Here is a 22421-nt window from a genome sequence, read left to right on the forward strand (position 1 = left end):
TAATAAATATTTCAAGTTATCATGATGCATCTAATATATTATATAGCTTGAAGAAGTCCTTATATTTATACAGGTAATAAATAAACAAACAAGCAATCAAACAAACATGGTTATGTAAGTTTTACTTATTCTTATAAAAAACAGTTTTAATACTTTGCCTAGGATCGTTATCTTTTCTATATTGTCTTCCTTCATCTATTGATTCATAAATCTATATACAATTTTTAATTATAAATAATGGCTTTTTTTTTCTTTTTATCATATACATATATGTATATAGTGTAAATACACTTACCTTATGTGTGTCTTTATTGAATACATATCGGATGGTTCCCAAAGTACCGTCATATCTATTCTTTTTAATATCCAAACGTCTTTCACCTGATCTTTCTTTTTGTAGAATAATGACATTGTCAGCTTCTTGAGTAACCTTGGCACTACCAAAGATTGAATGAATATCTAATTGATCGCTTGTACCATTATCTTTTCGAGGATGAACAACCAAGGTTATATGAACATCTTGTTGAGTGGCAAACTTTCGAATTTCAGCAATTGCATTATCCTGGATATCCCATTTATCCAAACCATTTCCAGCTTGTTGTGACAGCATAAATTGTAAATTATCGAGTATAATGTGTCGTATATCATAAGAATAGACGGCATGATGACAGGCTTGTAATACATCATGAATTGCTGTGCTACTAAAAAATTTTAAAAAATAAAGGGGTAACTTTTTTTTTTTTAATACATATACAGTCAACATCTATTTCACTTTTGATTGTTTTACCTGCTCGAATTGATCTGCATATTGATCAAACTCTTCTGGAGTTTTACTTAAATCCTTTCCAGCAAATTGAAACAGCATCTTTTTAGCTAGTCGTCTATTCATAATCTCAAATGATCCCCATAATGTAGGTACACCTGATTTACAAAAATCTAAACTTAACTGACTAGCGATTGTAGTTTTACCAGCTCCTGTGGGTCCTGTAAAGATCGTTAACTCACCAGGACGATGACCTTTTAAAAGTTTATTTAACGTTGGTAAATCTTTTGACTGTACACCTTGAGTTTGCTCAGGATGTAAGATTTCGTTATAGACCTCTTCACGAACATCTCGGAAATCAACAATTTGATCATGCTTAATTCCATGAGCAGAGGCAGCTACGATTTCCTTAAGATCTCGATTTTGAAGAAGAGCATCATATGCGTTCAGAGGCCCCTGCTGATCACCCTGGCGTATATTATTGATCAAGAAACAACGATGTTCTCCTAATTTACGTGCAAATCGTTCAGCAGCGACTTGACCATCAACGTCATCATCCATCCACAAATATATTTTATTAAATCTTTCTAATAAGGGCAAAACAGATTCTTGAAGCTGATAATTAGATGTTGGAATGGAAAATGAGGGTATACCAGTTACTTGATATGCTGCCATAGCATCTAATTCACGTCTAGTTAATATGATTGTATCATCTGTCGTTGAAGCTGTTTGATAACCAAAAAGGCCAGATGTTCTCTCTTTTCCTGTTGTAGGCGGATCTAATCGCACAACTTGTGTAGGATCCTCTAACGAGCACATTTTGAGCCGCATTGTGTTTATCTTAAACTCATCATCATAAATAAGTGTTGTTTGAGGGAATGTCAAACAAGAGGTATCTTGCACTTGCTTGATGCCAACTTTATACGTCTCTAATGTTTCTTTTGTAATTTTATGTTTTTCTTGAAACTGATCCAACAACACAGGATCGTTTATTAATGCTGTTGTACATTCTAATTGAGAATTCGAAATAGAAGTGCTATTATTATTGACTGAGTTAGCCAAATTACTACCTGGTGTTGTAATTGTAAACTTTTCAGATTCTAGTTGGGATGGCACCTTTTTCTTGAGAGTCCTTCTAAATTCACTAAAACTTCCTTTTGTTTTACATGTCGTACAATGATAGCTGCCCTTTTCAAGGTTAAGATGTGCGGCAAAACTATTTTTTCGTACTTTATAGCAATGAGGACAATTAGTCAAGACTACGTTTTTTTCTGACGTTGGGATGGGACTTTGTTTATGACTATAAAGGAAATTCATAATCTTTGTATTGAATTGGGGTGATTCATATTTTTTTGACACTAGTTTCTCTGTTTGTGTTGAGAGTTGATTAACATAACGACGAGTTATAGGTATTAAAGTGCCATTATTAGATTTAGAAAGAATGTATCCTGAATTAGCACGATTAAAGGCAAAAGGAATTATACGCTTATAAACTAATTTAAACATGGTTGATTGCTAAAATAATAATGCTATTACATTCATATAACATGTGGGCCAAGTATTAGAAACTGAAATTTTTTTTTTTTTTTTCTTTCTTCGTTTTTTCTATAGTGACTGTTATAGAAAGTAGATTCAGGAGAGTCAACATGGTTATCAGATTCTACCTTATTATTTTATTTTGGAAAATTAATTATGGATGAAACTTGTTAAATAGACTAAAGAAGAAGCAAAAACAATAAAAAAAAAAGTAAATACTGGAGAAATATGTACTCTTATTATTAATTTCTTTCTTTCTTTGAATGACATTTTTTGCTTACTTCTTTATCATTATTCAAAATGAGCTGCCAATTTTTTTTTTTTTTTTATTCAGAACTTTGTAATATAAATAGCTAAAAATTGTTTAAATATCCTGTAAGATCATAACTAGTTCATCTAGTCTCTCCTTTGCAACTTCTATCTTTTCAACAACATTTTCCATTTTAGCTACTTCCGCTTGGTCGATTTTATTTAATAAATCTCTATTTTCAATAACATCTATTCGGTTCAATTTATTAATCAAACGTTTGCGCCTCAAAAGCTCCTCTTCCTTCCGTTGTTGCAGATTAACAATTGTTTGATAAATATTTAATAGCAATTCCTCGAAACATTTATCAAGAGAAACAAACCATAAATGGAATGAGCGACCTGTACTGTGATCAGAAGACCGCGGTACTTCCTAAATATATCAAAGAATTGATATATATTAATTTACATATATAAGGCGCATTCTGTAAATATATATATATACATATATGTATATATTTATATACATATACACATTATATCACTTACTTGTATTTCAACTATACTGTGTTTCATTAAGATATTAAGCTTACATCGAACATCCTTTAATGGTAACATGGCTAATTTTTGTATTTGAGTTTCTTCCAGCTTGCCTTTGTCTAGCAAAATACGCACAATACGACAACAGACAATACCAAATTGATCATTTAGAAAATTCTCAAAAATTGTACGCTTCATAACATATCTTAATTTTTTAAAATTAACTGAATAGTGATTACCACCCAAATCATCTCGATATTTTAAAAATCCTGCTTGATCTGTCTGTAGAAGTTTAAAATAACCCTCAACAACTTCACTAACTACAGGTGTCTTTTTTTGATTATTATCTGTTTTTGTATGTTGTTGTAATCGAATAGATTTAGGGTCAAGTATAATGTCTCCTTTTTTAAATAGTTCGGGCTCCAACATATTAGCAATATAGGATGGTGTAGCTGCGGCTACAAGTGAATAAATAATATAATCTATTTTAATATGTATATATATGTGTATATGTATATAAAATTTACATGAAAAATCTTCTCCCACCTGATAGGATTTGTCTTCGCAATACCTGAAAAATGCCTTTAAAATCATTCCAGCAGTACGATTAATACGCTTGATAGCAAATTTTGATACTAAATAATTACGAAAAATGACATTGTATTTGTTATAGTTCAAGACAAAAAAGACATGAGGCTCTACATCATATAATAGTTCCTCTTTAGGCTATATACATACATGTTACTAGATCAGCATTATACTTTAACAATATATATATAATTTGGCTTACTATATTTTCCTGACCCGAGTGAAATGTTCCTTGCTCTTGTTCAAAACGCTGTATATATATTAAAACCGTTTTATTAATACACATATATCAGTATCTTTTGTTCCTTAATATACCGTCTTTTTGTACCTTTCTTGTTTCCGGTTCTAAAGGATATTTTGCTGTTCGTTTCTATTAAGTATATTAAGCTATTTTTTTTTATTTGGACTTAAATTGTGTTGACTGATTACCATGCCAATCTGCTCAATTTGCTCTCGTTCATGTTGAAACAGTGCATCCATATTTGCCTTTGCAATATCTTTAATTAACATGATCTTTTTTGGACTTTTAAAAGTAAACTTTAGTTTTGAGAGTTCCTCTTTTTCAGCTTCTAAATATTGATCTTTAATTGAACGACTATGCTGAGGTAAAGAAGGAATAATGAATTGATCAACTGCCATTTTTGTAAATACTTTTACATAAGTTGCTTCTATAAAAGACAGACAGTCAAACCTATCATTCCTAATACAAATTTCCTTCTTGTCTATATATATATATTTTTTTTTGGAATACCATCTCTTTGATTCATTCTTGCCCATGCTTGCACTTGACTTAATTTTAGCCTTCCATTTAAGAATAATAATTGACAAATGGTCGAGCCCTAATAAAAATAATAAAGATAAAGATTAAATCACCGCTACTAACAGATACTGATTATTTACTGCTTTTCCATGATATTCTTCAGTAACTCGCATTATACGACCCATACGTAACCTCATTAAGATTTGCTTCATATTGATTTCATAATAGGTTGCATCTAACTTCATATCATTATTATGTTCTGTAAAATAAACAAGTCCATGCTGAATTAATATTACAAGCGCTTCTTTAACACAATACATGGAATAGTGAGTATTCCTTGCTATCTCAATAGCTGTTAAACGGCCTTTCGTTAAAAGCTGATCAGCAACTGTCTATTGTTATATATACATGTATATATAATAAGTGTTAAATGAACAATTTGAAAATTGACATGATGTTAATCTCTCTTTACAGCTGTAATGGAACCAAATTCTTCATTTATAATCTCTCTTGCAAGACGTATTTTTGAAAGCATATTATTATTATAAGATAAGTTTTTCTTTTTCTCTCTTTCTCTCCTTTTGTTTTTTTTTTGTTTAAAGAAATGAGAAAAAAAAGGGGGGAGGGGAGAAAAGGAGATAAGAAAGGCAAACAATAGATATAAATTAAATCACCGACTTGAATATTACCTTATTTGATCAACAAAATAAGGCAGCGGGCATGAATTTAACATAATAAAAGAATAATCTTCTTGTGATGATGATGATGAAGTAGATTAAAGGAAAAAAAAAATAGAATATAGAAGGATTAAATATACAATAAATATCATTAGTAAATAATGATACTTCATGCAAGGTATATACTCATACTTTATTATATCTTTATCGTGCCAATATTTTGAAACATGAATCTGTCTTTCTTGGACTACAAATAAGTATCATTTTACTGCCATCAATTTCATACTCCTTTTTAGTCTGTTAAATTCTTATTTTCTTTTATTTTTATTCTTTAATCATGTTGAAAAGGAAAAAGAAAAAGGGTTTAACTGTTGTTGGTAAATTGAAAATCTAAAACAAGCACTCATATCACTAATTATGAGCATCATTTATTTGTTCTCTTGTAAAACTTTTTATTATGCAGCTGAAGAGTAAAGGGGTCTGATTATGAATTTCTTGCTATAATGACTCCAGAGATAGATATAGATCTTTATCATACTGCTGATAGCTAAGCTTATATATTGTAACAGAGTCAGTTAATAAATAAGGACATCGCTTCATAAAATATGCTTTATTGATATGGAGAGATTATATTAAAAGGAAAGACTAATACGTTCGAGTAATCTTAAGCATCAAATAGAGAATAGATAAATGTTGAAATGGCCCTTAAAGCTGACAGAAAATACATAGACCGTACTTGATGGATTTCATTGATAGATACTCAAGGAATCGAAATCATATAAATATTTATTAACTATCTGCTGACTTCGTATTGATACAGACTATGTAAATATGACGTTGCTCAGCAATCCAAGCTCAACTGTTTTAATAAAACCGCTACACATACAATGCTAACTAGTTTACATACTGTAGTCTTTATTTGTTTTTATTCAAATAAAATCATTACAATCAGCTTAGAAACTGATAAATAATAAAGAGAAGTTTAAACGCGTACTTCAAAAAAAAAAAAAAATACATTACGATTAAAGAAGAATTTTATTTAAAAAAAAATTAAAAAAGACCAATGAGCACATAGCATTTATATGCTCTTTGTCTCTTTAAACTGACAAGTTCATATCTGTATTCAGCCAGTCTAAGAAACACACAAATAAGTAGATAGTCTGCGCTTGTATTATATAACTAATAAGCAAGACATCTTTAGTGATAATCTTGTGACGTGATCTTCAATATATCATATCTTAATCCTATTGTATTGGATCCCAGATCGATAATTATGTACTGAATTTTTGCTATACTATTTCTTCCTCTCTTTTTTGCTGTTTGTCTTTTATTTTTTATCTTTCTTTTATTAATGACATGTACACCCATATATCCTGAAGTCGAAACACTCATTGCAGCAAAAAAGCTTGCAAAACAAGAAAGCAGTTTGAAGCTTTGGAAAATTTACTGCAAAAGAACAGGCTATTTTTGAACTCTATATACTCAGATAGATACACTTGCAGAGTCTCCTTTTGTCGAAAGACAATTGAACCTTCTGAGAGTGTTTTCTCTTCAATTAGATGATTTCAATCAAGAAGAGATTAATAAATATTTCAGACCGTGCACCGTAGACCTCGGCCGTAAAGATGAATTTGTATCTTATCGTGGAAACAATGATATTCGAAATCTTTCTAGTGCATAGTATTACAATATGATAGGAAATATGAATAGACTCAAAAAATAACACAAAAGAAAGCAAGAATTAGGCTTAACTAAAATTGAAACTGATATCCCAACACTAAAAACAGTATCATCAGAAGATTACCTTCAACATGTGTTATACATGATGGAGCATGTGAGCCACTTATTTGAATTTTATGGGTTTAACACTGCAAGATACCGATGGAAAAACTACGCTGGCTCTCAAATCGCAATAGAATCAAGCATCAGTATTTTGTTAAATGGAGGTAATAAGTATAACAAGAATAGAAGAAAGAATACGAAGAAAAACAGAAAAAGAAGAAGAAAAGCCAGAAGGGCTGAATACAATCAAGAGGAACGAGCGGCTGCCAATTCACAATTGAAAAAGTGTAGGAAGAACAAGAGCTGGTTCGAAGAAGGCGATCGCAAGAAAATGCCTCTTGTAATCTTTGGTGATGGCCTTCAAAACAAGGATCACATCAAATTCAAAGGTCTTCGACACGGCGCTTCAAACAAGATGTATAGGCAATTAAAGGTTAGAGAGAGATTTGGAGAGTTGTTACTTTTAGATATTAATGAGTATAAAACCTCCAAGGTTAGTACAACGATGTCCATATATCACATGTTCTAAACAGCATCCTTATAGATCTGTAACTCTTGCTTGAATCAAGACCTCAAGAATCTGAAATGTGGGGAAGGAGACGATGTCAAACGAATCCATCAAGTATTGAAGTGCAACACTAGCAATATTTTTTTTGGAATCTTGATGTGATGGTATCCAAGAATATGTTTCTGAATGCTTCTTCAATTTGGAATGGGAACGATCGCCCTACTGTCTTCACACGATAAAGCGCCACCTCCAATGTGGTTGCCACATCTCACTCCGATGAGGTGCTGGCTTAAAGATTTTATAGATAAGAAGTCTTTACGAAAAAAAAAATAGCAATTTTTTTTTCTGAATCTCATCTAACGTTCTGTCTCCATTTGATTTCTCCTTTGTCCCATTTTTGCATCTGTATTTCCTTTTTTATTCATCCAAAAAAGGTAAACAAACTATCTGAAAATTAATTTTAATTCGCCTGAATTTGAAGTAGAAATACAGTGCTTTCATTCCACTATTAACTCTAGATCTTCTTTTATGCAAAGAATGATGAGATTCATTGGTACCAAAATAAATCATCCAACAAAGGATTACAGTGGATAATACTAAATGAAAATGATTACATATTATAGATATTGGTGCGAACATGACCGATCCCATGTTCAGAGGATTATATCGGGGCAAGCAGGCTCACGCAGGTTTGCTTTTTTTTTTTTTTTTTTCTAATCATTATTTAATTAAAACTCTCTTTAATCGAATGTATTCCCATAGATGATCTTCCATTGGTTTTACAGCGCGCACGTAATGCAGGTGTACAAAAAATTTTTGTTACTGGTACTAATCTTGAAGAATCAAAAGAAGCTATTGAAGCTATCGAGAGCAATAATGATGGTAACAGAAAATATTTATAAACAAAAAAGTAAATCTCTTATCTAAAAAAAATATATATATATATAATAAAATAAAATAAAAGCAAAGGGCTTTTTATATTCTACTGTTGGCTGTCATCCTACGCGATGTTCTGAATTTGAAGAATATAAAGATGGACCTCAAGCTTACTTTGATCAACTACTTAAATTAGCCACTTCTTCCAAATCAGTCATTGCTATTGGTGAATGTGGACTTGATTATGATCGACTTCAATTTTGTGATAAAGAAACGCAAAAGAAGTATTTTGCTATGCAATTTGACCTAGCAGAAAAAACTCAATTGCCCATGTTTTTACATAATCGTAATACGGGTGACGATTTTTATGAGCTTGTGAAAACCCATCGTCATCGATTCAGTAATGGTGTTGTTCATTCTTTTACAGGATCAATAGAAGAGATGCAAAAATTAGTCGATTTAGGCTTATATATTGGTATCAATGGTTGTTCATTGAAAACGGAAGAAAATTTGCAAGTTGTGAAGGCTATCCCTGAAGATCGATTGATGATCGAGACTGATGCTCCTTGGTGCGATATTCGTCCTACACATGCATCTTATGGTCATTTAAAAAAGGCAAGCGAAGAAGAAATGAAATTATATGCACCTCCTAGTAAAAAGAAAGAAAAATTCGAAATGGGTTGCATGGTTAAAAGTAGAAATGAGCCTTGTACTATAGGGTAAGTTTATATTTTGTTTCCAAGCTAATAGAATTTTTATTTAATTATTTATAAATTAGACTTGTTTTACATGTTGTCGCTTCAGTTAGAAATAAAGATCCTAGAGACTTATCAGAAATTATTTGGAAAAATACATGTCGAGTATTTAATATTATGGAATAAAGTCTTAATGTATTCTACATGTATAAATTTTGTACATGTATATTTTTTTTTGTATATTTTTTTCTTTCTTTATTAGACGACAGTTATTTATTTAAAGATAAAGACCTTCAGGAGTGCCTTCACTCTTTCTATACAATACTTTCTCCTTTGCTTTACGGAAATCTTCTGCTATAACTTTCATACGACGTTCACGTAATGCCATTAAGCCCGCCTCCGTACAAATAGCCTATAATAAAATAATAATAAAAAAAAAATAAATATGTATCATTCCTTTTTTCTTTATCTATCTTAAATTACCTTGATATCAGCGCCTGATAGATCATCCTTTGACATGACAAATTCTTCTAAATCAACATCATCAGCCAAAGTCATCCTTGAAGTATGAATATTAAAGATTCTACGCTTTGTTTTGACATCAGGCAATGGGAATTCAATCTTACGATCAATACGACCGGGACGAATTAAAGCAGGATCTAAACTATCAATCTTATTCGTAGCCATAATAACCTTGACATCACCTCTTGAATCAAAACCATCCAATTGATTCAATAATTCCAACATTGTACGTTGAATTTCACGTTCACCGCCTGAAGTAGAATCATAACGTTTTGTACCAACAGCATCAATTTCATCAATGAAAACAATAGCAGGTGCATTCTCCTCTGCTACACGGAACAATTCACGTACCAATTTAGGACCATCACCCAAATATTTCTGAATCAACTCTGAACCCACGATACGCAAAAAGGTAGCACTTGTTTGATTCGCAACAGCTTTAGCCAATAAAGTCTTACCTGTACCTGGTACACCATATAAAATAACGCCTTTAGGAGGTTTGATACCCATTTCCTCATATAATTCAGGGTGTGTTAATGGCAATTCAACAGCTTCCTTGATTTCTTGGATTTGTTGTTCCAAACCACCAATATCAGCATAAGACTCAGTAGGTGCCTTTTCGAGTTTCATAACACTCACCATAGGATCTGTATCATCAGCTAAAACACCGACAACAGACATCGTTTTATGATGCAATAATACACTACAACCTGGTTCTAATAAATCTTTATCGACAAAACTCATAACAGAAACATAATATTCTGGTCCTGTAGCTGAAGAGACAATGACGTGATCGTCATCTATAATCTCTTCTAATGAACCTACTGTCATAGGAGAGCCACGTAGATCGTCTACACGTGTTCTCTCTTCTTGATCTCGTTCTTCTTGAGGCTTCAATCTTTCTTGGTTCTGCACAAATTCTTCTTCAAGCAATAAATAATCTTTAATACGTTCCATCTTGAGCATCTTGAGACGACAACGAGTTGTAGGGAAAACTAAATAATAATAATAACAATAATTTATACATTAAAACTCTTAAAGAATGATGAGCATTAAGGTTTACCTTGAGGTAATTTGGCAGTTGTATCAGGTCCTCTCTTCTTCTTCTTACCTACGCGAGTAGGCACGGGAGGCTCCCACTTCTTTTTCTTATCTTTATCCTATTATGCATAAATAATTTATAAATATATACATATACACATTTTTTGAAACTTTCAAAACTGGTTTAATGTTATCCAATTAAAAAAATCGATTATGCTTTTACCTTGTCTTTTTTGTCATTGCCTCTTGGCATACCCGATTGTGCATTACCCTAAAGGATATTCAAAGAGAATGAAAAAAAAAATATTAATATCTCTGTTATTATAGTTTCGAGATAAACTAAAAAAAAAAAGACTAACCATTTTATAAATGTATTTTTTTTTTAAATATGTATAAAGTAAATGAAAAGAAAAATAAACTGTGTAAATGGAATTACACTTTTTTTTTTTTGAGAAAGTCTGCGCGTCGCATCATATCTATACGTCAGCTCCTGTGACTTTTTTCTGCATGCAATAATAATACTATGAATAAATTTGGCGACGGATATTTAAAACTATTGCTGCTAACTATTGTTAATGCCAACAGTACTTTTGCAGTCAGCTTTTTTTTTTTTTTTTTTTTTTGTTTTGTAACTTGTTTAAATTATGTAAGAAACAATATTAATTGTTATTATGTATGAGAAGTACTAATAATAATAATAAACTGTAAATAAATAAAAAAGGGCTCCCAAGAAAAATACAAAGAAATCAAATTTTGGAAAACGGGTAATAGATAACTGTTTTATACAATGTAATTTGAACAAAAAATCTAAATGAGTCAACTTAGGCAACAGAAAGTGATGATGACTATGAAGGGCCACTCAACTTATTAACAATAAATAAACCATTTAAAAATATACATTACAAAACAGTAAAGAAAAATAAGAATTTGAAGCAGATTTTAACCATGGAAAGAGATCGTGAACTTTCTTTAAACATCCCAACATGTAAGGAAGATGTCATAATGAACTGATCTGAACACTTTCAAAAAAAAAAAAAAATTAATTCCATTAATTTATCTAGATGAAAATATTGAATGCCCACCTTCTGTTTTACCTCAAAAAAAATATTGTGACATTACAGGATTAGAAGCTAAATATACAGATCCTAAGACAGGTTTACGATACCATAATTCTGAAATTTATCAATTGATTCGTACTTTAGGAGTTCCTAATGTCCAAGCTTATTTAGCTAGTAGAAATGCAGCTGTTGTATTAAAATAAGAGTAAATATATACACACACATGTATATGTATTTATACAAAACTAAACATTTTATTCAATATTAAAATTCTCATCATCAGATTCTACCTATTATTTATATAAGAGTTTAAATACATGTGCAAACCACAAATAAAAATATGTATATATATTTTTTTACCATATTATATCCTGCTAATGCCTGTGTGATTAAGTCTGCCATGTCATCTCTTCTGTTAGTAACATAATCAGCTACAGTCTGTCCTGCCTTATTTTTAACTCTAAAAATAATATAAAAGTAAACAGGTCATTAAATAAACACATGTATTTGTATACATATAATATTACCTTGGATCAGCTCCAACATCAATAAGGAGAGCAACCATGCCTATAGCTACTTCTGGATCGTCTTCATATTGAACAGCTAAATGTAATGGTGTATTTCCTTCCTTTTTGTTTTTTTGATTCACATTAATGTCAGGCACTCGAAGTAACATTTCCATACAAGTTAATGATCCAAACCGAGCACTGCTCGAAAATTTATAATTAGATTAGGTTATTTAAATGAAGACATTAACAAAACGAATATATGTATCTATTTGGTACAATACGCATAATGAAGAGCTGTATCACCTAAAGGATCTGAATGATTAATGTCAAAATCACCTTCTTTCAAAATATCTTCCAACATGTCATCTTGATCATTTCTACAGGCAGCTAACATAAGGTCATCTATAATAGATGTTTACATTCATGTTGATTCAAGTTCAAGATAGGTTCATTTGTATATTTACTATTTGTGGCCCCTTCTAATTCGTCTGACATTTTTAGCGCAGTGAAAATAGATATGTGTATAAAAAATGAAAAAGACCTATTACAACTCTTTTACTGAGCTATAATTCATTCTTTTTTTTTTTTTTCTTTTTTAGAGTCGAGACTGGAATTTATTTTTAACCTTCTACATTATGTTGTACACATTAAAAAACCATAGAAAAGGAGCCCCTCCCTCCCCCCCCTCTCACCACCAATAATGAATTTTATCACAATATTAATTTTTTTTTCTCTCTATCTTCTTTTCTTTTCTTTCTCTCTTTACCCATTTTTTTTTAATGCTACTATAAATGTCACAAAGTCACACTTCTTTTAAACAAGACCCTTATAGAGCTACTAGAAAAACTCAAAGTCCAGGTAAAATCAAGATTACATAGAGATCATATCCCATCTTATATCTTATAAATAACCTTTCTACTCCCTCTTTTATTGCTATATATCTATATATATATATATATATATATATATTATATTTATGATAAAGATGGACAACACAGTTATTATAATTCGGTACCTAGTATTAACTCAGAACAATTATTACATTCAAGATCAGCTTCAGAAAGTAGTAGTACTACACGTTTAGCAACTACTACTATGAATAATGTACCTATAAAAAAACATGTATTATACAGAACAGAAGAATCTTATTATGAACCGCAAGATCCATATGCTCCAAGGATTAGAAATGAAGATAGGAAGCAACATCATGAAGAGGAGGAAAGAAGAAGAGGAAGAAGAAAGAAAGACGGTAATTCCTATTTACCTTATTCGAATCACAGACATGATCCCTATAATTCGGCTGAATCTATTTTTTTACAAGAAGATAATGTGGATGATTTACCTAGTTTCAATTCACCTCAAGCAGCAGCAGCAGCAGCAGATCATAATCATGCTCGTGGTCCTGTAGGTTCAATATTACAAGATAATATCAATATGGATATGATGAATGATTATCCTTATTATACACCTTATCAAAGTGATATGAATCTAAGGGGAACGAAACCAACAACGACACCCTCAGTACTCATTCAATCACTTCCACCTGTCAAGAAAAAGAAATGGTGGGAACGAAGATTGGGTATGAGCGGTCAAAAACTAGTTTTCATTCTATTCATCTTTATCTCTGCTGTTGGTGTCATTTGGTATTTCGTTTGGCCTCGAGAACCTACTTTACGATTTATAGCTGCGGGTTTAAAGGATGGAACGACAGCAAATTATACATCGACTTCAATAGAGGCTAATTGGATTGTCAACTTTACTGTCCTTAATTCTGAAAGTTGGATTCCAACTCAAATGAAAGATTTTGCTATCAATGTCATTGAAGGCTCCTCTGGAGAAATCGTTGGTTCTGGACATTCAGGTCATGTCGTTTTGAAACCAAGATCTATTGATCAGATCGTCACTATACCCATCCTTATTCAATTAACACGAGACGCAACGAACCCCACTTTAAAGACCCTCTTGAGTGCTTGTTCAGTTTTGAATGAAGACTTATCTTCACCTTTACCAAAGCAAACTTTAGATATTCGTTTCAGAGTATCTTATTATATTTCGGGAATCATATGGCATAACTCAGGGGATGTAATACCAGAATCTTATTTTCAATGTCCATCCTAACATTTTGAATAGAGACCGAAACTAAGTCAAGTCCACTTGTTGTGTCTAAGAAATAAATAAAAATAAGTCTACTTTAAAAGATTATATAATAAATAGTAGGTGGGTGGTTTTATTGACTTGATTCTATTCTACTTTGACTCAGAAATAAAAAAAAAAGGTAGAGTATATAAATATATATTATTGTTATTTATATAAATCATTCATGAGTGTTGCGTGCAGTGAAGTTTTACTATTTTGCTGCTGACTATGGTATGACGACCGTCGGTGACTTTCTTTCCAAGACAGTTGATAATAACTTTCCCCAGTTGTTGAATCAATAGATGATGATGTTGTCGTTTGTCGACTCAGTTCCCTTTCAAGGCTATCATTATCTGTAATAATAGCATTATTTTTAATGTTATAGCCCATATTTTTCACTATTGCTGCAACATGTTTCATAATATTTTTAAATTGCTCTTGAGTTAAAAGATGTGGACTAAATCTTGCAATTTCATATCCTTCTAAATAATAGGATCCAAGGTCCTTATCAATTAATCCCTCATCTATTAATAATTCAATATAAGGTCGAACTGGTACATGTAACGGTCTAAAGTAATCTGGATTAATATTTCTTGCAAATTTTTCTATAAAAAAAAAGAAAAGACATGTGATTCAATAAAAATAAAATAAAATAAAAAATAAAAAATAAAAAAATTGCTCACCAATAATAGCTGGCGTTCTTGCAACAGCTTGCTTAAAATCTAAATCTTCAAAAAAGGGAGTTCCTAATAGTTTTATACAGATTTAGTCTATCCTTCCCATTACTTTACTTTCTTCTTTTCTTACCTGGTTTAGCCCAGCCTACAGTTTGAATATCCTCTGGTCTAGGCGCTACTAACTTTCTAGTTTGCTTTGCTTTATTGAATTCTTGATTTATTTTCAAAAATACTTTCTATTTAATATAATTTTAACGATTAGACTTTATCTTTTTCTCTTTTTTTTTTTTTTATTATACCTTTGGTAAATCTTCTTTTTTAATAGGAATATAAAGTTTTGGAATGTCTTGTAATGAGCCTCTGATGGTTAACATTCGACTACAAGAAAAAAGAAATGATGCTAATGCCTATTAAAAAAAACATACTGATTGTCAGTAAAGCATCCTTCTGAGAGAGAGAAAAAAAAAAGGATTTCCATGAATGCTTTCGTCGTTTTATTTTTACCAGCAAAACATAACTACCACCAATAACAGCTAGATTACGAAAGTCAAAACTTCCAGTGCTTGTTTTATTTGATAAAGCTTGAATAATAACATCAACAGCAGAAATAGCAACGCATACAGCTGCCAAGAATATAAAAAAGAATAAAGAGGCCGTATATAAATATTTCGATGCCTTTACAGATTTCATTTTTTTTTCGAATAGAAAGGGGAAAAAAAAAAAGAGAGAGAGAGAGAGAGAGAGATGAAAAGAATTAAAAAAAAATGCTTTATATATGCATATAGATTGAATCACCTAATAATAATAACAACAAAAAAAAAGAGAGAGAGAGAAAGAAATTGATTAGGAAATGTGAGCAATGCCTTAAAAGGAAATAAACTAGAAGAGAATACTACGTTGTGACTCCTCCAGTCTTTTTTTTTTCTTCCTTTTTTTTTTTTTTTTTTTTTATTAAAGCATATTTTACACCAATTCAATAAATGCCACCTAAAAAATCAAATGCCATTGTTGACGTTGTTAGTGATCTAATGAGAGCAGCAGCAGGCTCTGGTGCAAAGGATATTGCAGATGAAGACATTGATAAATATGTTGCTGATCTTATTCTAAAGGAAGCCGAAGAGAAGCGTAAAAAATATAATGAAATTGGTGTGCAAGCATATCAACCTCAGCCGTAAGATTCCAAAATATATTCATATAAACAAAAACAAAAAAACAGACTTATTTCTCTAATTTATCAACAAAAGTAAAAAGCCAAAGCCAAATACTCGTTTTTTATTTAATGTTGTCAAGGCAACTGATAGTCATAACCAAGCTGTTATTAAAACTAATGAGGAAAATTTAGCTCGATTACGAAGAGAAAGAGAATTGAGAACAAAAAATGAAAGACGAAAAAGTCATCAGCATCACGATGAAAGCAGAAAAAGACATAGACAACGTTCATTATCACCGCATTCTTCAGATGATCATAAAAGACGCAATCGAGATGGAGAGAAATCCTCCTCTCATCATCATCATCATCATCGATCCCCATCAACTAAAAACAGAAAATCAAGCAAAGATGAGGAAATACAGTTTAGAGGGAGAGGGAAAATTAGAATTAATACATCCTCTATGGATAAATATTTTTCAAAAGGGTATGATCCTTTATTAGATACAGCTATTTCGGATGATGAAGGGAAACGAACATTAAATAAGAAAAAGAAGAGAAATGAAAAATATAAAACTGAAAGTAGTCAGGGTTCAAGTTCACCTGAAATCGGCCCAAAACCACTTTATAGAACATCCAATGGGCCAACTTGATTTTTATATTATCCACGAAACTGTCGTAAAGTAGTCTTAAAATAAAATAAATATGAATTAGATATTGTTTAAATAAGTAAATCTGTGTGTGTGTGTGTATGTTTTGTCATTTACTTCTAAAGCTTTTTCTATATCTTCCAATTTAACATAATTAGCATGTCTTTCAGCTGCAATTTGTTCAGAAGTTTTAGCTAATCTATCAAGAAATAAAACAAAGTCTAAATACATCTGTGGAAGGTTATTAAAATCAGCATGATGAACTCTTTTTTTTTTCCTTGTATATATATACCAATATATCAGCATTAGATGATAATTTTTTATCATTCAATCTACTTTTCATGGCCCTTCGAAAAGGATCACGGAAATATAATTTTGTCATTTTTCCAATGTGATCAAGACAAGAAATAATAAGAAAAGAAAAGAAAAAGTGGTAAATTGAATTTAATGATTTATTCAAGTCACAACACGGCTGTTTATTTACTATACAGAAAGAAAAAAAAATAAAAAAAAAAAATAAAAAAAAAAAGAAAAGATACAGCAATGATTATTTAAAACACGATAACATACATTATTTACACCAAATAGTATTAAATGCAAGCATATGTACGCATATACTTACTACTGTTTTGAAGATGACATATCAGTAGATAATGAATCCATAAGCTCCATCATGACACCTATACAGAGGATTGTATAAATACATGGATGATTCTTTCTTTCTTTCTATCTATTTATAATTACCTAAACTTGATGATCTTTCCTGTCTTGTTTCGTTTGAAGGACCCATAAGTTGTTCAAATAAATGATGGCCACCTTCCTCAGTAGTATGAGGAGGACGATGTAGAAAAAAGTTATCAAACATGTATACTGAAGGTGGCGAGCCAAAATCAAATCCACCTGATAAATGATTGGAATCTAAAGGCTGTAAGGTCGGCATGCCTTCTGTTAATTGCGTAAATAGCGTGTCCGTCCAGACTGTATTGTTATATTGATTATGAGTAGCGTGTTGAGGTGAATTAGTAAATGAATTATTATTATTATGATGTTGTTGTTGTTGTTGTTCTAGAATATCTGAAGGAGATGGAGCAGTAGCTTGTTGCGCCCAATTACATTTAGCTGTTTCCTTATTAACTTCTCTTTGTTGCAATGTTTCTTTAGGATTGATTTCTGGTAACCCTTTTAATCGTCTCCATGTATTGGTACGACTTACATCATAATTAGTAGCAAGATACCAAAATTCTGAAAAGAATTCAGCCGGTAATTCCCAACTTGCACTCATGGTAGGGTCTCCTCCATGATAAAGAGCACCATTAAGCAACATGGCAAAGCAACGGTCATAATCCATAAGATCTCTAAATATAATCATACGATCTCTCATATGAGGTGTGGGTATTAAATCGATTCGTGGATCATGGGGTATAGCTAATTGTAAAATTGTAGGCTGTAAACGCGCAGCGGATTTACCTAAGTTTGATAAAGTAGATTGAACTCGTAACTGAAGTCGAATTCGTTGAATAGCACTAATGCTATTTTCTTGCTCATTTTTCTCATTCAGTTGTTGTACTTTTTTTCCCTCTTCTTCTTCTTCTTCCTCGTTGTCTTCTACTTGTTCAATTTTAACTTGGTAAGACGATGAATTGGGAGAAGGAAGATGACTAAAGTCATCTGAGGATGGAGTGACTGCTGCTTCCATCTGCGACATGCTCTTCTCTTCTAACTCACTACCTTCCATCATCGTATTGTCCTCACCTAATAATCCCTCTTTTTCTGAGGCATCATATTTTTTCGGTGAAGACGCAAACTGTGTTGCTGTATCTTTAATTTCATCATCATTATCATTAGCTTCATTAGCAAAATGAGCAACCATTGTAGGTTTCAGATTAATATTATTTTTTGTATATGCATTAACGTAGGCTTCAATGGCGTGAGGGGTTGACTTTGCCATCTCGCTCAAAACTTCTTCAGTAAGATAAGGTGAATGTGTTGGAATATGAATATTATGATAAAGACACACAAATTGTAATGTAAGTACAACGCCCTTTAAATACCAATTCTCTGCACGAAATGCATCCAATTTGCGTTTTGTTCGATTGAGTTCTTTATGTATGCTGCTTCGTTGTTCCTTTAGTTGGCGTATTGTATTCTCCAAATCCTTTAGGTGGCGTTCTTTACGCTCACGGAAGGCTCTCTGTGCTGCTCGATTTTGGGCTTTACGTAAAGCAGGAGAGGCGGGGTTAGGTTTTCGTCCAGGCTTCTTGCGTATCCTGATAGGTTGACCATGTTCGTCTAAATGTTGTTGCTGTTGTTGGTGTTGTTGCTGTTGTTGTTGCTGCTGCTGCTGCTGTTGCTGTTGTTGCTGTTGTTGCTGTTGTTGTTGTTGTTGCTGCTGCTGTTGTGGAGATAAGAGTGGTACATTACTTATATAGATAGAATTTAATAAAGGCTGTCCATTATTAAAAGCTGGATGTGGCTGTTGTAAATAATGATGAGAAAAACTATTTGGATTTGTCCAATGAGGATCTTCCGGATGCGTGTTGTCATTAGGTGGATTCATTTCTGAACAGCTTTTTATTATTTATTAGGCAAGGGGAAGCTAAAAAAAAATATGTCTATGTACAAAAAAAAAAAAAAAAAAAAAAAAAAAAAAAGTGGGAAAATCATTTTTACACACATCTTAATGAATCTGAAATTTACACGTGAAATTTTCTTTCTCCAACCTAATGCAAGTGTATACAACAATTTTGCAAATTTTTGGATTTTTTTTTTTTTTTTTTTCAAGATGCACGTACACCACAAAAAATTAAGACATTATTTTCCTTTTTTGTAAGACGTTTTTTTTTCAATTTTATAAGATATTCTTGGCGATTAGTACATTTTAAATAGTTAAGCTGTAAGTTTTCTTATTATTTTTATAAGGACAGTTGAGCTCTTTTTTGAGGTAAACAGTTTTATTTTATTTTATTTTATTTTATTTTTCTTGACAAATTTTTACATTTATTTTAAATGAGTAATAAACAAAATCTGATAATCAATTCAGAGGAACGTCGGACTACAAAACTATGGTTATCATGTTAACGAGTTTAGGTTAAGAAGGCCTTTAGATTTTGAATTAGTTTGAAAGGGAATAACTTTTAAAGAGAAGAAAGAAATTGAGTACAAAAAATAATATATATATATATATATATAAAGAAGAATAAATAAAAAAAGAGAAACTTAATATCGAAGATAGACAGCAAATTTCATAGGGCTTATAACTGACACCGAAAGAATTGCATTTTTTGAGAATAGACAGGGTCATGCAATTTCTAACACATCAAAGTTGGCTAAGGAAACGAATTTATTCCCGAGAATAGCTTAAAAAATAAGCTGTAGCATATAAACAAGATCAAGAAAATATATATATATATATATATATGTCTTTCTGGAAAGAAAATAATAAAAAGAGTGGCCGTAAGTCAAAGCTGAATTAAAGAACATGCTGAATTTATTGAAAATTTTTATATTCAGACATCTCTATCAACAGGTGAGGATACTATGGAAGCTTTATGTGCTAAAGTCGAAGGACTTAAGATAGGCCAACTTACCTTTTTACAATTTTATGAAAGAAAAAAAAACTTGTATGCTTTCTTTCAGTTGTTTTCGTAAAGTTATTGAAAAAAAAAAGAAATGCTAAGAATATTTTAGGAAAAAAAAGAATACAATGGGTATTAGAATGGGGTAATATTAATATGAGATATCTTGAAAGTTGTGTTTTTATTGACAAAGTTAGCTTTACTTCAAACATGAGTGGACTGTTTAGATAGTCTGATAAATGCACACCTGTTGATGTTGAAGTACCAACTCAAAGAGGTATTTCCATCACAATTCTTGGAGCCGTTACCACTAAAGGGGTTATATCTATATCTATGCGTGAGTTTAAGGGTTCAAAGAAACGAAAAACAGCTAGCTTATCTAGTAAGAGAAACAAAAGCAGAACATTTCCTCATATATATATATATATACTGGATATTCATGGTATACAAAGCTATTATATCATTATAGATGATGCATCGATTCACAAAGATGATTTATTGAAAGAATAAATTCATCAAGGAGACTATAAATGCGTTTATTTGTCACCTTATTCTCCTTTCTTAAGAATGCTAGTCTAAAATAAAGGCTGCTTTTTTTTCGTAGCGATAAACTTGCTAAGAATGAAATAGTACAAGACAAAATAACAAAAGTACTCAACCTAGTTTCATCAACTGTAAGCTATGTCGAGTAAATAAAAGTAGTATATGTGCTACAAGTGTCATATATAAATGAAAAACGCGTTGCACAAAACTAAAAAGGGACGTCTTATAAAAATGGTAAAAAAAAAAGGCGTCTTACAATAAAGGAAAACAGTGTTTTGATTTGTGCGTGTGTATATCTTAAAAAAAAAACTAGAAAATAAAGATAAAAGGAGCCACTGATAAATAAGCTTATTAGTTTACCATGCATTATTTTATTTTTACAAGTGAATTGTTTTACTTTTAACAATCCTTTTATTATTATAAAAATAACACTGATTGAATTTCCCCACAATTAAACAATTATAGATGGAAAAAAGTTTCTCCGTTTTCCCCCTTCTTCTATTCGTAAATAAATAAACAGCAACTCTTTTTATTATTAACAATAAAAAAATAGATATCATATCTTAACGGCCTTACTGCTGTATACATAAATGTGATGACAGAATAAATAAGGATTATGGCTTGACTATTCAGACTATCAAAATAATGGCTAAAATAATTAACCAGCCAATGAACATAGAAGTTTGTTGAAACACCACATAATTTGACACTCCACTATTCATTAAAATATCTAAATTATTATTTTTGATGAATAGATTTATAGGCCCTGTTGGTTCTATTAGAACATTATTTGAATTCGTTGGCTTCACATTAGATGGTATAGTAAAGGAAGAAGAAGGAGAAGAAGTTGTTACATTGTCTGGATATTCTATCGAAGATACTAAAAGTAGAGAATGACTAATTTAAATATGATTCTATATAAACTACAAGATTTATTTTTATTTATTTTTATTTTATTTTTTTTACCAACCTGTACTTGTTGCTAAAATTATTGATTTTGTCATGAAGTTATTATCACCAGTAGTAGTAGTAGTAGTAGTAGTAGTAGTGATAGTAGCAGTAGTAGTGGGAGTCATTATAACATCAACATGAGTAGTTCGACAATTAATACTAGTATAACTTTCTTCATCATTTTCAAAAGTCTTCGTATAGATAATAGGCCTGTATAAATATATATATTGACAGTCATTTAAGTATATAGAAAACAATATAAATATATAGTTATGTTTATACAATACCAGTATGAAGCAATGCAGGCTTGTTGACAGTAATCACCTTTATTTTCACATTTTATAATACAATTATTTGTTGTAATGACTATTATATATACACATACATACATACATACATACATACATAAATATAGACAGTACCTATTTCTATTTGATTATATACAATACTGACCGCATGTTTTCAAACAAGTCTGATCTTCAATTTGACAGTTACATGTAGCAGAACATGAAGTTATAAAGATACTAAGACCAATAACAAACAAATCAAAGGTTTTCATATGTCTTTTATTCAAGTAAAGTTAAAAAGTAAAGAAAAAGAGGAGAAAGCATCAAAGAAGATAATTCTTTATATTTTCTCTT

At 31.1% G+C, this 22421-nt stretch overlaps 12 protein-coding genes across 12 annotated transcripts; 6 read left to right on the top strand and 6 right to left on the bottom strand.

The window, feature by feature from the left end:
- Positions 1-121: 121 nt before the first annotated feature.
- BX663DRAFT_547752 (P-loop containing nucleoside triphosphate hydrolase protein) lies at positions 122-2269 on the bottom strand (the record flags this gene model as incomplete). The annotated part of the gene is made up of 3 exons (XM_051531033.1): positions 122-211; positions 296-730; positions 788-2269. The coding sequence occupies 3 exons, from the start codon at positions 2267-2269 to the stop codon at positions 122-124; spliced, it is 2007 nt and encodes a 668-aa protein (XP_051388119.1).
- A 342-nt stretch (positions 2270-2611) lies between these two features.
- BX663DRAFT_493093 (uncharacterized protein) lies at positions 2612-5042 on the bottom strand. The gene is made up of 8 exons (XM_051525318.1): positions 4574-5042; positions 4425-4512; positions 4103-4341; positions 4002-4043; positions 3876-3923; positions 3613-3811; positions 3095-3543; positions 2612-2978 (listed from the first exon to the last, which is right to left on the bottom strand). Exons 1-8 carry the CDS (start codon positions 4751-4753, stop codon positions 2664-2666), a joined length of 1560 nt encoding a protein of 519 aa, XP_051388120.1. The 5' UTR covers positions 4754-5042; the 3' UTR covers positions 2612-2663.
- Positions 5043-6806: 1764 nt separating this feature from the next.
- Positions 6807-7220, top strand: BX663DRAFT_493104 (uncharacterized protein; the record flags this gene model as incomplete). Its single annotated transcript, XM_051525319.1, has 1 exon — positions 6807-7220. A coding segment is annotated over exon 1 (251 nt), but the record flags the coding sequence as incomplete, so codon positions are not given.
- Positions 7221-8037: 817 nt separating this feature from the next.
- Positions 8038-8999, top strand: BX663DRAFT_528655 (uncharacterized protein; the record flags this gene model as incomplete). The annotated part of the gene is made up of 3 exons (XM_051530174.1): positions 8038-8089; positions 8163-8282; positions 8365-8999. 3 exons carry the CDS (start codon positions 8038-8040, stop codon positions 8997-8999), a joined length of 807 nt encoding a protein of 268 aa, XP_051388122.1.
- Positions 9000-9190: 191 nt separating this feature from the next.
- Positions 9191-10630, bottom strand: BX663DRAFT_21599 (26S protease regulatory subunit 4). The gene has a single exon (XM_051521780.1). The coding sequence runs from the start codon at positions 10457-10459 to the stop codon at positions 9446-9448; it is 1014 nt and encodes a 337-aa protein (XP_051388123.1). The 5' UTR covers positions 10460-10630; the 3' UTR covers positions 9191-9445.
- Positions 10631-11185: 555 nt separating this feature from the next.
- BX663DRAFT_493117 (YL1 nuclear protein C-terminal domain-containing protein) lies at positions 11186-11864 on the top strand. The gene is made up of 3 exons (XM_051525320.1): positions 11186-11298; positions 11360-11519; positions 11596-11864. Exons 2-3 carry the CDS (start codon positions 11480-11482, stop codon positions 11793-11795), a joined length of 240 nt encoding a protein of 79 aa, XP_051388124.1. The 5' UTR covers positions 11186-11298; positions 11360-11479; the 3' UTR covers positions 11796-11864.
- On the bottom strand, positions 11847-12623 carry BX663DRAFT_557305 (ankyrin repeat-containing domain protein; the record flags this gene model as incomplete). Its single annotated transcript, XM_051531758.1, has 5 exons — positions 12566-12623; positions 12383-12503; positions 12120-12299; positions 11953-12052; positions 11847-11882 (listed from the first exon to the last, which is right to left on the bottom strand). Exons 1-5 carry the CDS (start codon positions 12594-12596, stop codon positions 11847-11849), a joined length of 468 nt encoding a protein of 155 aa, XP_051388125.1. The 5' UTR covers positions 12597-12623.
- A 269-nt stretch (positions 12624-12892) lies between these two features.
- BX663DRAFT_547758 (uncharacterized protein) lies at positions 12893-14219 on the top strand (the record flags this gene model as incomplete). Its single annotated transcript, XM_051531034.1, has 2 exons — positions 12893-12959; positions 13087-14219. 2 exons carry the CDS (start codon positions 12893-12895, stop codon positions 14217-14219), a joined length of 1200 nt encoding a protein of 399 aa, XP_051388126.1.
- Positions 14220-14402: 183 nt separating this feature from the next.
- On the bottom strand, positions 14403-15604 carry BX663DRAFT_547759 (uncharacterized protein; the record flags this gene model as incomplete). Its single annotated transcript, XM_051531035.1, has 5 exons — positions 14403-14842; positions 14921-14983; positions 15045-15150; positions 15214-15321; positions 15419-15604. The coding sequence occupies 5 exons, from the start codon at positions 15602-15604 to the stop codon at positions 14403-14405; spliced, it is 903 nt and encodes a 300-aa protein (XP_051388127.1).
- Positions 15605-15857: 253 nt separating this feature from the next.
- On the top strand, positions 15858-17026 carry BX663DRAFT_493119 (uncharacterized protein). The gene is made up of 3 exons (XM_051525321.1): positions 15858-16085; positions 16159-16942; positions 17004-17026. The coding sequence occupies exons 1-2, from the start codon at positions 15895-15897 to the stop codon at positions 16712-16714; spliced, it is 747 nt and encodes a 248-aa protein (XP_051388128.1). The 5' UTR covers positions 15858-15894; the 3' UTR covers positions 16715-16942; positions 17004-17026.
- A 219-nt stretch (positions 17027-17245) lies between these two features.
- Positions 17246-19341, bottom strand: BX663DRAFT_493123 (uncharacterized protein). Its single transcript, XM_051525322.1, has 2 exons — positions 17456-19341; positions 17246-17391 (listed from the first exon to the last, which is right to left on the bottom strand). Exons 1-2 carry the CDS (start codon positions 19266-19268, stop codon positions 17333-17335), a joined length of 1872 nt encoding a protein of 623 aa, XP_051388129.1. The 5' UTR covers positions 19269-19341; the 3' UTR covers positions 17246-17332.
- A 786-nt stretch (positions 19342-20127) lies between these two features.
- Positions 20128-20796, top strand: BX663DRAFT_557309 (uncharacterized protein; the record flags this gene model as incomplete). Its single annotated transcript, XM_051531759.1, has 4 exons — positions 20128-20164; positions 20238-20269; positions 20518-20668; positions 20756-20796. The coding sequence occupies 4 exons, from the start codon at positions 20128-20130 to the stop codon at positions 20794-20796; spliced, it is 261 nt and encodes an 86-aa protein (XP_051388130.1).
- Positions 20797-22421: the final 1625 nt, after the last annotated feature.

This window comes from Cokeromyces recurvatus, assembly GCF_025118155.1.
Source record: "Cokeromyces recurvatus strain NRRL 2243 chromosome Unknown BX663scaffold_1, whole genome shotgun sequence".
Classification (NCBI taxonomy): Eukaryota; Fungi; Mucoromycota; class Mucoromycetes; order Mucorales; family Mucoraceae; genus Cokeromyces; species Cokeromyces recurvatus.